Source organism: Macrosteles quadrilineatus, unplaced genomic scaffold (assembly GCF_028750875.1).
Source record: "Macrosteles quadrilineatus isolate MER2022 unplaced genomic scaffold, UCM_ALF_1.0 Scaffold_5__1_contigs__length_97177068, whole genome shotgun sequence".
NCBI classification, from domain to species: Eukaryota; Metazoa; Arthropoda; class Insecta; order Hemiptera; family Cicadellidae; genus Macrosteles; species Macrosteles quadrilineatus.
Genome location: NW_026542598.1, coordinates 35,886,505 through 35,903,417, shown reverse-complemented (window position 1 = coordinate 35,903,417; position 16,913 = coordinate 35,886,505). Strand labels below are relative to the sequence as shown.

Below are 16,913 nucleotides of genomic sequence, written 5' to 3'. Positions count from 1 at the left end.
GGATACGAAACCAAAATTGTAGACAATATGTTAACAAAAGCTTTAAAAAGAAATGAGAAAAAGAAAAGAACTAAACTGGAACCAATCAAAGTAAAGAAGAAATGGGTAAGCGCTACCTATACTAAGCAATATAAAGACGTCAAGAAAACTTTTCAGAAAAATGATGAATTAATGGTTTCATTTAAAGCGAAAAACAAAATTAAAAACATTCTTGGAAATCCAAAAAGTAAATTAGAGAATACAACAAAATCTGGCATTTATCAAATTCAGTGTGACAGTTGTGAGATGAAGTAGGTACCTATGTTGGACAAACAAAAAGAAATATTAAAACTAAATTCAAAGAACACACTTCTCACATAACACACAACAGACCTGAAAAATCAGCAATAGCAAAACACTGCTTAGAAACGGACCACACAATATGAATCAATAATACTAAATTACTAAAAAATATAACAAAATCCAATGAACTAAATGCATGGGAATCATTATTTATAAATAAAATGGACAATTTGGTAAATAATGATAACGGTCCAATTCAAAATGTTACATTACTAAATTCTAAATTTACAAAGTTATAAGTTAATTCTACTTGATATTTCATTTTTATACATATATGATTTATTTTTGTAACTTTAGCTAAATGTACTTAACAGAATAGTTTTTATTTTTAACTACCCATATGTTACATTCTTTAAAATTTATAATTGTATTTTTTGTAAACATAAACATAACCTTCAGTTTTGTGATGTGCCTGATGTATAGCCTCGTTCACACGGGGCGAGTTTACAAGCTACACGCCAGCGTGTAAGAAGCCGGCGATTTGGCGAGTGTGCTTGTATTCGTTCACACGGAGCTTGTCCACTCGCCAACTCGCCGACGTGGAGAAAGACGCCGGCGAGTCGGCGAGTGCGCTTGTAGTCGTTCACACGACGCTTTTTCCACTCGCTCAGTAGCTGGCTTGAACCAAATCCTCCAAAATCTTTGAGTAACAAGCGCACAAGCACAAGCAACTGTGTTCACACTGGGCTACTTTACACGCCTACTTGCTCAAAAGCTGGCGAGTTGGCGTGTAAAGTAGCGGCAGCGTCAACTTTTTCCAGAGCTTTTTTACAAGCAGCTTTTGAGCGAGTACGTCGTTCACACTGAGCTATTTTACTAGCTGCGTGTAAAAAAGCGGGCGTGTAGCTTGTAAACTCGCCCCGTGTGAACGGGGCTTATGCTGGCATCATCAGATGATGCCAGCATAGCTGGCGAAAGGCCTCATAAAAATTAAAAATTCAGAAATATTGGCGAAGTTGTTATTTCAAATTAGTGTATAGGTGATCTTTTGTTTGCAATCCGAGTGACGTCAGAATATGTGGGAATAGCACACCTATGTTTTTTCCTTCCACCATGGCTCGTTTGCTGTTTCTGATTTCTGACGTTTTGTTTCTGTCGGCTGTCACTAGTGTCGCTGTCGCAGTGCTGCTTTCAGTGCTTTGCTTTCTGCTTTGTTTTTGTTGCTGCTGTTGCTGTGGTGAGCTGAGCTGATGCCTTTGGATTGCGTACTGGAGGTGGGTACATTTTTGCTAAACTTAACTGGCTTTAATTGATAAAGCACAATCTTACAATAATAATGACGAATTAAGATTTAATCTTTGAACATAAATTTTTATGTTGATTGTATCTTACTTTTTCTAACCAACACAAATTCTATTCAATGCATATTTTTTATTAGGTTTAACATGATACAAAATGCGACGGTCAACATAAATAACGTTGATGAAGTGGCTAATATTATAATCCAAAATGAAAATCTTGGTTTACCCTCTTTAGCGGGAAGTTTGACATTTTAATCCTGTTTGACACTTTTTAGTGGCAACCTCTGGAATTTAGATACGGACCAGATGGTGTCAATTCCAGAAATATCGGTTTTGCTGGTGTAGCAAAAGTGTAACGGTGTCGCTTATGTTTAATATTGATATTGCACGACATTCTTCGGTGGGCCCTTTGCGGTGTTAGAGCGTGTTTGATAGAGGAATGACTGGTAGGCCCCTACTGGTACTTGAAGTTTAGGATGTAATAATAAACAAAAAACAAGTAGACACAGACAGATTGAAGTATGATCTCTTGTGTATGTTCTAGTTCTATACATTTACAATTCTATTCACCATGAATAAGTTTGCCTAGGCCAACCCATCGATATAAACAAACATCGTGTTTATAATATAGATGGGCCTACCTAATCTGTTTTGGCATTTAATTGGGCTCAATTAATTTTAAAGAAGCCTAACCCAACACTCCACAACATATTAGTAGGTCTACTTCCACTTTCGGCACAAAAGACTAACAGACAGTAAGTTAGGTTTTTAAACCTTAACCTCGAAATAACAAATCTTGACCATTGCAAATTTAAGAGGCTTTTTGTAGGTAACTCCACATTTATTATCAACACATTTTATTTAAGGCCTACATTACATTTTATTACATTGCATTTAACATTCATTAACAGGCCTAATTACCTATATGTTTGATTTTGATCATGCCTTGGCCTATCTTACATTATTATATTTTGTTCTGTGTTGATAAAAGTTTAACATTGGGATGGAATGTCTAACTTAGTTGTAAACTTATCAATAGGGGTACAGTTTCTTAACTGGGCCTATGATAATATCGATTGAAATTATCAAATTGAAAATATTGATTAATAGGCCTAACTTAATCGATATTTTAAAATATATCTACAGTAGGCCTATTATAAAATTAAACTATCATAACCTAACCTAACCAACCAAACTTGCTGATGGTGAAAAATCGTATGAAGGTTTACTAATCGAATCGATAGTTTCAATCGATATTAGCATAGGCCTAGCCCAGTTAAGAAACTGTACTCCAGTTATCTTTGTAAAAAAATGAAACACACTTTTTAGAAATTTTAAATACCCTACATAAACTTAAGTTATGACTTAGCCCTACATTGTTAGACCTACAAATAATTAACTTACCTACTGATGACACAGTTGGTAATTATTTGTAGCCTACTTTTTGAAAGGTTTTTGGTCTGGTATCAATCAATTTAGTAACTTAATCTTTAGCCTATTAACTTAATACAGGTAGGTAACCTAGAATTGAAAGTTCACTATGGAAGTGTACCCATAATGTTGAAATTCACAGTCCATAAAGTAACTTACCGTAAGTTAACTTAAGTTTAACTTACCTTAAAGCTTACAAAAATTCTCAAATTCAAAAAATCAGTTTTCTAACTGGCCTAATTTTAGTTCAGGTATTGGACAGATTTACTTAACAGCATTGTTTTTTTACTTTACAACACTAACTTAACTTAAGTTAGGCCTAGTGACAGACCATTGAGACCAATGAGGGTCAAGGATTGAGGGAAAAGAAGTTAAATTGTTATGATTTGAACGTAAATTTATCAGCTGGTAAACAAATCTAATTGTTTATGAGTGGCGACGAGAGGATATAAATAAACAGAAACATATAACACCTCTCTTATAAGTAGAGTAACTTAGTGATTGTTTGTAACTAAAAAGTGGTGGTAATTAGGTAAAGTATTGTAAGTTACGCAACTCACGTAGGTCAAATAATCTTTACGAGACTGGTAGAAGTTCTTAAGGAGTGCCTAAAATTTCTACTCTTGACGTAAAGACTATCTTTACGTGATCGTTGCATAAACTACTGTACTACATAGAATTTACACTAAGTTAGGCCGAGATTACTAAGCCGAGTGCCTTTTGTTTCAGATCCAGAGTCAGTCTACAATAGCAAACTAGCCTCATTGCATGTTAAGAACATAGACCTAGTCAAGATATGGATTATTTTGAGCTAGAAAACAAACAAGAATCTGATTTTAAATTCATATATGATGGATCAGACACATCAGAATATTTCATTTCCAAGCCGAATGAAGAAATAAAAGATTTAAGTGATGTATCGCTACAACATTTGGATTTAAAAGAATCACAAAGTTCCCAATCTAGCAGGGAAGTGCAAGGATTGGAATATGATTTTGATGATACTGATAAATTATCGCCAAAAACTAACACAGAGTCATCCAAGGGTAAGAATTAATATACACTCAATTCAAAGTACAAATCATTTCGTTATAGAAACCGATAAGTTAGGTTGTATTTACGTTGGGTAGGTTACGTTTCTATTTAACTTATATTGTAGTTTATGTTTAGGTTAAGTTAAGTTTAGTTACAAGAATTAATTTCTTAGTTAAGTTTTTAGGCTATGTTCACGTTGCAAAAAACTGGTGTGTGCATGAGCACAGGATGCAAAAATGATGGGAACAGAGGAGGACAGTGATAACTTTGTCTAATGCCAGTAGTAGCTTTTTTTATCCTATGACGCTAGGCATGAGCCTGGGATTGTTTTTCACATTAATTCAGGCTAGACCTAGGGGGGGATTTGAACCTGGGACCTCACCTCAGGGACTGAAGTCCTGCGCTCTAACCACTAGACCAGCTTGCTCCCTTCAAACAGTAGAACTAAGCTTAAGTTATTCTTGCTTTTCTGAAAATATTTTTTCACTAATTTTAATTTATACCACAGTTCAAACTTGGCCTATTTATTTTGCATTCATAAAACTAGCTGCAATCTTGTTACTGATTTTTATTTTGAGAATGTTTTACCCATATAATTAATTGGAGAACATATTGTATATGAAGATTCACACACAACCCATTGGCTGGGTTTTACATGGAAGATAGGCTACAAGATGCAGGCAGAACACTATGAGATCAAATTTATATTGTGCTTTAAATTAACTATGCCTTGTCCTAGTTAAAATTTGTAACTAACTTTTTTTACCATCAATATTGTCAAATGAAACCATTTATACAGGGTGAGTCAGTGACGGGCGATTTTTCAGAGGGTATTAAAAAAAGGCCAAACTTCACAACACCAATTTATTGATTAAAATACATAGTAAGTGAGTGGACGTTTGTGTAAAAACAACAACAAAAGCTTTAGGTCTTAAAAATAACATTTCCAAGATGGCGGCCTTCAACCTGGATGCATTTTTGGAGTCTGGACCGAAAATTCTCGGAAACCGCTTGTAAATGTTGTAAGCGGGATTGCTCGAATGTCGTCAAGAATTCGTTGTTTTAGTGTTTCAATAGTGGCAGGACGAGTTTCAAAAACTTTTGCCTTTAAATAGCCCCACAGAAAAAAGTCACAGGAGCTGAGGTCGGGGATCTAGGGGGCCAGGCAATATCCCCGTTTCTTGAGATGAGGTGATTCGGGAAGATCGTTGATAGACAATTCATGGACACTCTAGCAGTGTGACTTGTTGCTCCATCTTGTTGGAAATAAGAGTCAGCATTCACTGGAAAACGTTGAAGTTGTGGCGTTAGAAAGTTTTCTAACATGTGTAGGTAGCGTTGAGCATTGACTGTGACAGCATTTCCAGTTTCATTTTCAAAAAAGTAGGGGCCTATTATGCCATGGGAAGAAATGGCACATCATACCGTCACTTTGTTAGAGTGAAGTGGCCGTTCGTGAAGTGCTTGTGGGTTCCTTGCCGACCAATATCTAAAATTTTGCTTATTTACATATCCTGATAAGTGGAAATGAGCTTCATCACTCATCCACAAGTTGTGAATTAGCTCAGGGTTATCTTCCATAAGCCGAAGCATATTCTCACAAAAAGTAATGCGAGACTGAAAATCACACTGATTTAATGCTTGCACAACCTGAATTTTGTAAGGATGCATGAGGTCTTTATGTATAATTCGTCTCACCGTTGGCGCAGAAAGTCCAAGTACCATGCTATGACGTCGCGCAAATCGACAGGGACCTCTGCCAATCGCTTCTCTGACTGCTTCAATGTTTTCCGGGGTCCGGGCAGTTATGGTACTCCCGCCCCTTCTTCTCGTGGTTTGTCCCGTTTCTTCCAAGTTCTTTATCCAGCCTTGAATTGCATGTCTCGATGGAACAGGAGCACGAGGGGGCAGACCGAAATGAATGCGGAAGGCCCGCTGTGTGCGCACAAAACTCCCACTGTTTTGATAAAATGCCTTGATGGCAAAACCGCACTGTGGTCCGGTCCAACGCTGCATGGCAACTAAACTTCCAGTGGTGGGGAACGCAGGGTCACCGTCCCGACCCCCTCCCCCTTCCCTACTACTCACCTACGCTCTCAGAAAATCGCCCGTTTCACTGAGTGACTCACCCTGTACATGCACATAACAATGAAACAAACTATGAAACCATTTAAGATATTTTAACTTTATTATTAAATTGCTTGTTACCTCTCACAATTTTTTCTTACCGCAGGGAAATTGTAAACCAGATGATTAATTCAAAATAGGCCTACATTACACAGTAGCAACAAAATAACACAATCTCTATGTTTACTTTCTATATGTGATAAATAAGTTATTGATTTATATTTACTGGATGAATTAGAGGAGGAAAAATACTCCTTTAGGAAAAGCGGTCCAAACCCATGAGAGTCAGATGTGCGGGGAATCGAACCCGTCCATCCCTCACTAAAGTCAAAGATGCTAACCACTAGGCTAATAAAAACAGACCCAACATAACTCCCCATTTGCACAAGTTTGCTGCACAGCTGAAAGCAAAATTCAATTTGAATCCAAATTTATACTTTATTTAGTATAATTCATACTATAATAGTAAAAATTGTTTTTTTTTATTTTCTTCCAAAGCTTTTTCCCCAGAGATAAGCGAGAGGGGATTGCTCTCATATTGGTCATCATTTTTGGGAATTCTCTAGAACCTTCATTAGGCCTATTAAAAACTAAGTAGCAACTCGGTTTATAATATTTTTTATTCCAATGTATTTTTATTGTTACGTACCGTAATTAATATTTTATCCCTGGTTGCAGATGTAGCTCACACTGGACCATTGCCGGTCTGCAGACTGTGCGGTCAAGGGATTAACGACGAAGAGATTACTTATATACACGAGATCGTACATAACGATGAAACGATGATTGTTGATAAAATAAATGCCTGTCTGCCTATAACTGTGAGTAAAAACATTGAGATAGTAAAGATGGTCCACCTACCTAAATCTCATGATATAGGCTACAATTTCTTTTTTAGCCTATTTGTGTACAGTATAACCTCACAGATCCGTCACCCAAGGGACCAAAACTGTTGAGGAACAGTGAAAAGTCGGATTATCCTAGGAGCATCTTAAATGACCAAATTATACTAGTATGTCTCTCGTGTAAAATGTCTGTACACATAATTTATCTGTTAGTGTTGATCTAAAATTATCTGTACTCAAACCAATAATTATTTCATTCCTACTAAGTTTACTTAGAGCACCACTCCTACTCCGCTGCAGTCCTTAAGTACGTCTCTTGACTTGCCTACACCCTAGTAGATTTATCCAACTGATTTTCCTTTTCTTTTCTCTGAGATGTTCCAAGAAAGCATCCTCCAATCTAAGGCCTGGATTGGCACCTCAAAAGTGGTAGTTGCCCCTATCCGTGCAGGCTTTTCTGCTGTCTCCAATACTATTTAATTAGGTGCGCATGGATAAAAAAATGACACATTTTTTCTCTCTGTCCAGGTTTCTATTTAGGATTGTACCTCAATTTCATATCAGATGGTGTAAGCTTGTTAGTTTAATAAACAACCTATTTTTGGCAATGAGTGAAGAATTTTTGAATCGTATTAGCGGCAAATGAGTTCTTCGTATTATGTTATGCAACGTAATACGAGAATAACACTTGGCAATTGTAAGTTATGGTTTATTTGTCAAGGCAATTAAAAATAGTATTTTAATCAATTTTCTATCAAGTGCCCTGTTTCTAGGTCAGTTTAGAGGATAGCCTGCCGAAGCAAATTTGCTCAGAGTGTATGATTAATTTGGAAACAAGTTATTTGTTTTCTCTTTGTGTTACTACTGCTGAGGAAAAGCTCAGACATTTACAGTTTTGGTAAGTACTCACAAATTTGTTCTTTTACTTAGGTAAATGACTTTACTTAAATGACGAAAACAAAATTAGAACAAAAGTTGACTTAGGGATATTTATTCAGTTTATATGTGTCAAATCTCTTGAATTTTTAAGGTGTAAAAAAATAGTCGCTTAAATATTTTAGTGGCACCTTAAAATTTATTATTTTAATAAAGATTAAATTGTATTCCACCACACAAACAGGATGAGCAATTTTCTGGTTTAGGAGTTGAGATTTTAAGTCTCATCTCACAAGATTCAGCTTAACAATGCTTGACCATTTAGTTATTTTATTTTACTGGCTCAATGCTTGAATTCTCTATTATTCATTGCATATCACATCAGGAACTAATCAAAGTAATAACTCCACCCGTTTGTTTTAAATTGTCCTACAAATTTACCAAATAACTCAGGGCTATATGTGTAAACTGTTATAGCATTTGCAAAACCATAAAAACAATAAATGTAATTTCCCTTTAGGTAATAAAATAAAATATCCCCATTACATGCCTAATGATTGACATTTATTTACACATAAAAAAATAGGCTATGTTTTTTTAAAAACTAACTGAGCAATAGATTAGGCCTGAATACAAATTTGTTCTTCAGGGATATTATTCTTCAGTCTACACGTTTCAAAATACCGTTGGCTAAAACTTATTGAGCTAAGTAGCTGTTGCAATTTCTCCATTTTGTCAGTGGCGGCTCTAGGACCTTGTCTAGGGGGGGGCTCCGGGGGGTTTGGGGGGTGCTCCACACCCCCCAACATAAGAGGGGGGTCGGAAAATTTTTTAAAATTTTAAAGCCGTTTGGTGACTTTTTAAAGCAATTTTAACGCCTAAAACTGTGTCCAATAATAGTCCAAAAACTCCCATTTCACCTGTTGTTTGTCATGCATGAGCAAATAGACATAAGTAGAATAAAGTAAAGTATATTTTTTAAATAGTTTTTACCAATTTATTTAATAGATCAGATTTATTATCCCAATAGAACTAGGCCTATATTAAATATGAATAGATATTGCAAAACATAACAATTAATCCTCTATTGTGGTTTCTATTTCATAATTCAACTTTTTAAACCTAGTTTTAATTTGTACTGCTCAATTTCGGAATTTTGCGGGAGGGGTTTGACTCTCTAACCCCCCTCCCTGCCTACGGCCTTGTAAAACGGGACTACACTGTATTGAAAATATAACTAACAATTGATAATTTAATAGTAAAAAATCCACGGCAATAATGAGTAGATAACCAAACGGTAAGGCCTGACAATGATTGAATTGTATAATTTAAACACCCACGGCAATAACGAATAGAAAACCAAACCATGAGGGTAAGGCTTGACTAATTGTATTTTATATTAAAACATCCACGGTAATATGAGTAGAAAACCATACCATGAGGATAAGGCCTAACTTTAATTGTACTGTTTGAATGTGAAATCCATCCTCCTTTCTTTCTGCCCGGCGAAGTGATCTATTACTTTTTCGTTGAAGTTTAAAGTTGACAACAGCTTTTTTTCGATAGAACACATAGCAAGCGCACTTAGTCTGTCTTGTTTCATGGTACTCCTGGTAAACGTTTTAATTCGTTTCAAAGTAGAGAAACAACGTTCACTTTCCGAAGTAGTCATAGGTATTGTGCTTATGATTTTTAAAAGTTTGATTGACTCTGGAAGCACATCTTTGAGGTTGTTGTCATAGACAAAGTTGAGTAGTCTTAATGACCCTGTGGCCGTTGAAAAATCATCCCTATTGTAAATAACATTTAACTCCTGTTTCAATTCAGTTTTATTTAGGCTAAATAGTTCCGCAGCAGCGTGTAACTCTTTTTCGGGAAACTTGGTTTTAAACTCCCCAAACAAACTTGGCTGAAACAGTTTTGCCGCGGACAAATGATTTACAAACGTAAAACGGTCATCAATTCCCGACGTAATTATGTCACACACTTCCTTTGCGACGACGCGTTTTTGATCGTCGTGTCTTCTCCGCTTTTTGCTCGATTCGGGTTCACTATCTCTCGGTTGATCTAACATGGTCGAGTTTCTTACGCGATCTACCACAGTTTTGAAATCGCCGACAAACTTAAACGCCTTGACGCAATCAATTGTTGTTTGCTGCAGTTGGTTATACAGAATGTCACTGTGGGGCAGTATTTGATTGAAAAAGTCCAGCCAGAAAATAAAGTCTTCGTCTTTTAGAATACTTCTTAGGCCAACAGCTTTATTTATTGTGGCATAGTCATTGGTGTCATCGTCGAGTATGTAACTTAAACATTCCTCCAACTCTCTTTGATAATTAAAAATTGTGCTTACAATTCTGGATTTAAAATTCCACCGAGTACCTGAGCTTTTTGGAATACGACGTTTTACTATCTCATCGAGAACTGCAGTTCTCTTTGTTGACTGGGAAAAGAATGATGAAAACCCCTCGATATTACTGAAGAATATCTTAACCTGCTTATTTTGTGTAGCACTGCGTTCAATGATTAAGTTTAATTGATGTGCGTAACAGTGGACAAAATTTGCATTCTTATATTTAGATTTTACACGCGCTTGTACTCCCGTGTGTTGGCCACTCATTACGGAAGCCCCATCGTAGCTCTGGGCAATGACTTTATCAGGAGTTTTGTCGAGGTTTAATTGCTCTAATACTTCAAAAATTGTTTCGCTAACTGATTCTGCATCATGGCCTTTTGGTCTAATAAAAGTGATAAATCGCTCGTGAATCGTGCCATTCAGCTCGTACCTAATAACAAATACTAGTTGGGATAAAGTGGCACAGTCTGTTGTTTCGTCGGCTTCAATAGCAACATAGTCGGTTTGTGTCAATTCGTCACGAATCATTTGCAGACAAACGTAATATATTGAGTCCAATAACTCGTTCTGTATGGTTTTAGACAGACCCAAAAACACTCGGTTATTTGTTTGATTTATGTGCTGTTGCAATGTTACATCCAGCTCCGCCATAAGGTTAACCAATCCACGAAATATGCCAGGATTTTTTGAATTTTCGCGTTCATCATGTCCTCGTAATGCTAATTCAAACGCTCCACAAAATTTAATTGCATCAATTAGCTTAATTAGAATGTATCGATTTTTCGAAACATCTTCATTTTGTTTTTGTATTTTTAACCTATATGCATTGTCCAATTGGCATCTAATATCAACTTTACCTAAAACAGCATATTCAATTGACGCATTTATGTGTTTTTCACTTGTTTTGTGTTTTTTTACTTTTTCCAGTAGATGTTTAAGGTCTGAAATCCCGTCTACAGTCCATGCTCTATCTTGAACCCCCATGACCAAACAAGTGTAGCAGAAAAATGAATTTTTAATTGAACAGCCACATAGCCAATCTGCATGATTGTACATATGTGGCGAAAATTTTCGTGTGAAGCTATTCTTATTCTTTGAACTGTTTTGAATTTGGTTTATGTTCATGAAAGGTCTAGGAGGTCCTAATTTTTTCAAAGAAATTCTGTGGTCAATATTTTTGATCCCTTCATTGATAATCAGGCTAACTTCATTAGCGACGTTAGCCGTCGACGACCAAGTCGACGACAACGAAATGCCGCCGTCCATTATTATTTAGATTTAGGCCTTCAACCCACGGCAAATTTACCCGTAATAACTTATTAAGACTAATAATAAGTAACTATAACTAAAGTTGTCCGAGTCACTTTACCTATGGTTAGTTTACTTCGTTTTCGGGTTGATTAGGTTAGCCTATACTAAAACTACAGACGTAACTTATTGACTCAAAAATACCAACTAACTAACTCAATCAATTAAGTATAACTATTAATAATTTCTACTTAGCTCTTTCAATCTTCAACAAACTACCGCTTCCTTCCTTAGGCCTCCATCACTATCACTAAACACTATTGATCACAAAACAACAGGTCGTTTGGCACTAAACTACTGAACTGTGGTCATGGACATGGAAAAGTGAGGTTAGTTTATGTTTATGGTAGTGACAGTGTGTATGATGGCCCCAGCGCTGCCAACATGGTTCTTCCTATCCTAATCGTGTGTGATGCAGAATTATCCAGTTTAGGGTGGCTGCCCTGATTTATGGATGCGCGCGCAGCTTTGGACTCTGCCCCAGAGTCCCTATTGTAAAGCATTGGAATGACGTCACGGCACCCTCAGCGTTGTTAGGTGTTTCTACCATAACACTACATGCATTGAGTTTGGGACGGAGGTTGCCGCCGTCCGCAATCCACATTATGAAAGCGACTATCGCATTCGCAAAACAGTCATTACTGGATTCAAAATTTAAAACTATTTCATTTCATATTATTATCATATTGATTAAGTAGTTGTAAGTAATTGTAATTTAATTTTAATACGACATATTATTTTTGTATTACATAAATAAAAAAAATATTGATTTCTGTATTGTTGGGAGGGCGGCGTCCGAGAGTCCTTATGGGCTAGCCGCTACTGCATTTTGTAATGTTTTAAATATTGTGTAACTTATTTATTTCGTAACATTAAGATTTACATGTAATTTTCCAGCTCCGACGCTGAAAGCATGAATTGTCCGTTGTGCTGTGAAGGCTGTATGACAGCTGTTCCTTCAGAAACAAATGTAGATGATTCATCAGATGAATACCATCATACTGAAACAATCTATATAAAAACAGAACAAAGTTCGAGTAATGTCCAGTTGGAGAAAACACATGTCAATTCTTCAGTTTCATCAAATGTTCTACCGAGTAGGAAACGGGGAAGATCACAGCAGGGTGAAATGGTTAGTTTTGCCTTTGCAATGTACCAAGGACGGTAAGTGTAGGAGTGTCTGATGCTCAGTTGGCTGGGTCGTAGGTGTTACAGGATTTCAAAATATTTCCTTAAAATTAATTTGGACCTTTAGGATCAGCTGTTTTTATTATTTTTTTTACCAGGAAACTGTTTATTAACTGCACAATGATTATGGCAGCTGGGTCCTGTTTCAAACCTTTAGAAAAACCTTGTAACTTTTTTATCGGCGACCCTTTGATCACTTGGTGTCAGGCCCTACGGATAGATATTTGCGCCCCCCACCTTTCCATGCACCCCCAACGAACCTAAAATCTTTTGCGCCTCTGGAAGCGGCTGTGCTTGGTATATCCACTCAGCTATCCAACTAAAAAAATATTTGTCTTGTCATATTTAGTGTCTACAAGTTAGAAAGCGTAATTAATTATTGGGCCTATCGCCAATGACCAAATAGCAATCAGGTTTGTAATATACTCTCTCTGGATCAACCTGGTTTTCTTTGGATATGAAGGTCAGCATTGTTACATCTAAGGTATAGGCCTACAGTATTAAATAATACCGGTAATTTAGCTTATTTTTCACCTCTTCTTGGCGGGTGTCATTAAGTTTTTAAATGGATAAAACAATATTGATTGCATTAAAGCTGTATTGATTACTCTCCACAGCTTTATATTTCTAAATTTTATGATTAACCCTGTTCTTTGCAGGATGAAGACTGGAGCTCGACAGAGCACGAGCCAATGAGAAAGAGACGAGCTACAACATTCAGTAGAGGTCGTAGAGGAGGTTCAAGGATCAGGAGCTCAAAACTGAAGAATATGGACTGCTTCATTTGTCATTCCAAGTAAGAGTCTTTTATGAATATTTTAAGTGTTTTGTCAGGCTCAAAAAGTAACCTTTAGTGTTTTGTCAGGTTCAATGACTAACCTTTAGTGTTTAGTCAGGTTCAATGGCTAAACTTTAGTGTTTTGTCAGTTTCAATAACTAACCTTCAGTGTTTTGTCTGGTTCAATAACTAACCTTCAGTGTTTTGTCAGTTTCAATAACTAACCTTCAGTGTTTTGTCTGGTTCAATGACTAACCTTCAGTGTTTTGTCTGGTTCAATAACTAATCAGTGTTTTGTCAGTTTCAATAACTAACCTTCAGTGTTTTGTCAGTTTCAATAACTAACCTTCAGTGTTTTGTCAGTTTCAATAACTAACCTTCAGTGTTTTGTCTGGTTCAATGACTAACCTTCAGTGTTTTATCAGTTTCAATAACTAACCTTCAGTGTTTTGTCTGGTTCAATAACTAACCTTCAGTGTTTTGTCAGTTTCAATAACTAACCTTCAGTGTTTTGTCTGGTTCAATAACTAACCTTCAGTGTTTTGTCAGTTTCAATAACTAACCTTCAGTGTTTTGTCTGGTTCAATAACTAACCTTCAGTGTTTTGTCAGTTTCAATAACTAACCTTCAGTGTTTTGTCTGGTTCAATAACTAACCTTCAGTGTTTTGTCAGTTTCAATAACTAACCTTCAGTGTTTTGTCTGGTTCAATGACTAACCTTCAGTGTTTTGTCTGGTTCAATAACTAACCTTCAGTGTTTTGTCAGTTTCAATAACTAACCTTCAGTGTTTTGTCTGGTTCAATAACTAACCTTCAGTGTTTTGTCAGTTTCAATAACTAACCTTCAGTGTTTTGTCTGGTTCAATAACTAACCTTCAGTGTTTTGTCAGTTTCAATAACTAACCTTCAGTGTTTTGTCTGGTTCAATAACTAACCTTCAGTGTTTTGTCAGTTTCAATAACTAACCTTCAGTGTTTTGTCAGTTTCAATAACTAACCTTCAGTGTTTTGTCTGGTTCAATAACTAACCTTCAGTGTTTTGTCAGTTTCAATAACTAACCTTCAGTGTTTTGTCTGGTTCAATAACTAACCTTCAGTGTTTTGTCTGGTTCAATGACTAACCTTTAGTGTTTTGTCAGTTTCAATAACTAACCTTCAGTGTTTTGTCTGGTTCAATGACTAACCTTTTGTGTTTTGCCAAGTTCAATGACTAACCTTTTGTGTTTTGTCAGGTTCAATGACTAACCTTTTGTGTTTTGCCAGGTTCAATGACTAACCTTTAGTGTTTTGTCAGGTTCAATTACCAACCTTTAGTGTTTTGTCAGTTTCAATAACTAACCTTCAGTGTTTTGTCTGGTTCAATAACTAACCTTCAGTGTTTTGTCAGTTTCAATAACTAACCTTCAGTGTTTTGTCTGGTTCAATAACTAACCTTCAGTGTTTTGTCAGTTTCAATAACTAACCTTCAGTGTTTTGTCTGGTTCAATAACTAACCTTCAGTGTTTTGTCTGGTTCAATGACTAACCTTCAGTGTTTTGTCTGGTTCAATGACTAACCTTCAGTGTTTTGTCAGTTTCAATAACTAACCTTCAGTGTTTTGTCTGGTTCAATGACTAACCTTCAGTGTTTTGTCTGGTTCAATAACTAACCTTCAGTGTTTTGTCTGGTTCAATAACTAACCTTCAGTGTTTTGTCAGTTTCAATAACTAACCTTCAGTGTTTTGTCAGTTTCAATAACTAACCTTCAGTGTTTTGTCAGGTTCAATAACTAACCTTCAGTGTTTTGTCAGTTTCAATAACTAACCTTCAGTGTTTTGTCTGGTTCAATAACTAACCTTCAGTGTTTTGTCAGTTTCAATAACTAACCTTCAGTGTTTTGTCTGGTTCAATAACTAACCTTCAGTGTTTTGTCAGTTTCAATAACTAACCTTCAGTGTTTTGTCTGGTTCAATAACTAACCTTCAGTGTTTTGTCAGTTTCAATAACTAACCTTCAGTGTTTTGTCAGTTTCAATAACTAACCTTCAGTGTTTTGTCTGGTTCAATAACTAACCTTCAGTGTTTTGTCAGTTTCAATAACTAACCTTCAGTGTTTTGTCTGGTTCAATAACTAACCTTCAGTGTTTTGTCAGTTTCAATAACTAACCTTCAGTGTTTTGTCTGGTTCAATAACTAACCTTCAGTGTTTTATCAGTTTCAATAACTAACCTTCAGTGTTTTGTCTGGTTCAATGACTAACCTTCAGTGTTTTGTCCGTTTCAATAACTAACCTTCAGTGTTTTGTCTGGTTCAATAACTAACCTTCAGTGTTTTGTCTGGTTCAATGACTAACCTTCAGTGTTTTGTCTGGTTCAATAACTAACCTTCAGAGTTTTGTCAGTTTCAATAACTAACCTTCAGTGTTTTGTCTGGTTCAATGACTAACCTTCAGTGTTTTGTCTGGTTCAATGACTAACCTTCAGTGTTTTGTCAGTTTCAATAACTAACCTTCAGTGTTTTGTCTGGTTCAATAACTAACCTTCAGTGTTTTGTCAGTTTCAATAACTAACCTTCAGTGTTTTGTCTGGTTCAATGACTTAACCTTGAGTGTTTTGTTAGAGTTAAAGGCTAAACTTTACTTTAGTGTTTTGTCAGTTTCAACCACTAATCTTTAGTGTTTTGTCAGGTTAAACAACTAACCCTTATTGTGCTTTTCCAGGTTCAACAGCTTTGACGAAGCTCTGTCACATGCTCTTAGTGCCCATTGTGACAGTATGAACGAGACATTCCCCTGTCCGCTTTGCCAGAGTATCACGACCAGCGAGCAGGAGTTACGAAACCATGTAGACTCTCACAATGATAAGAGAGAGGTGATTAATTTTGGTTTAGCTTGGTTTAACATTTAATCTTTACAGGTAGTCCTCGCTATATGACAATGTGCTCTGCAATATATGTTAAGTAGACGCCTTGGGGTATTTTCCTGGTAAAACTATAACAAAATATTTTAATTTTACTAACTTACAGCTTTTAAAGTTAAAGATTTAACATTAAGGGGCTAGGTTTTTAAGATTTTAAGTGAGGATAGATCAGGCTGGCTACCATTAAGTCTGCAAACTCACTCTTCCTCGATGTTTTGTGTACCGGTATTTGTGCAGTTTTGTGTTTCTTGTGCCAGTTTGGTCTCTTTACCATTCAGTTGGGCTTACAGCTTTTAAAGTTTTACTTGTAGTAGTGAGTTGAAAAAAAATCATTTACTGTGTATGGGGTTACATTTTGCTCTAAATGTTGATGTATACACAAGATTTTAAAAACAGATTTTTTAAAGTCACAAAAAAATCAAAGCTGAAAAATAACAATAGTGCTCATTCAATGTGTAGATGCTCAGTATGAACAATATTAAACTTAAAAG

At 36.1% G+C, this 16,913-nt stretch overlaps 1 protein-coding gene across 2 annotated transcripts in view; it reads left to right on the top strand.

Moving 5' to 3' along the window:
* The first annotated feature begins 3,809 nt into the window (after window positions 1–3,809).
* The window catches only part of LOC128995140 (zinc finger protein 721-like), a 32,920-nt gene continuing 19,816 nt past the window's right edge, over window positions 3,810–16,913 (top strand). For both annotated transcript variants that reach the window (XR_008490954.1, XM_054420051.1), the window contains exons 1-6: window positions 3,810–4,060; window positions 6,855–6,997; window positions 7,795–7,919; window positions 12,459–12,693; window positions 13,409–13,545; window positions 16,224–16,374. Coding sequence is in view for 1 of the 2 variants with exons in the window: in XM_054420051.1 (XP_054276026.1) it covers window positions 3,811–4,060; window positions 6,855–6,997; window positions 7,795–7,919; window positions 12,459–12,693; window positions 13,409–13,545; window positions 16,224–16,374 (1,041 nt within the window). In the remaining variant the exon portion in view is untranslated. The remainder of the gene's footprint in view (window positions 4,061–6,854; window positions 6,998–7,794; window positions 7,920–12,458; window positions 12,694–13,408; window positions 13,546–16,223; window positions 16,375–16,913) is intronic.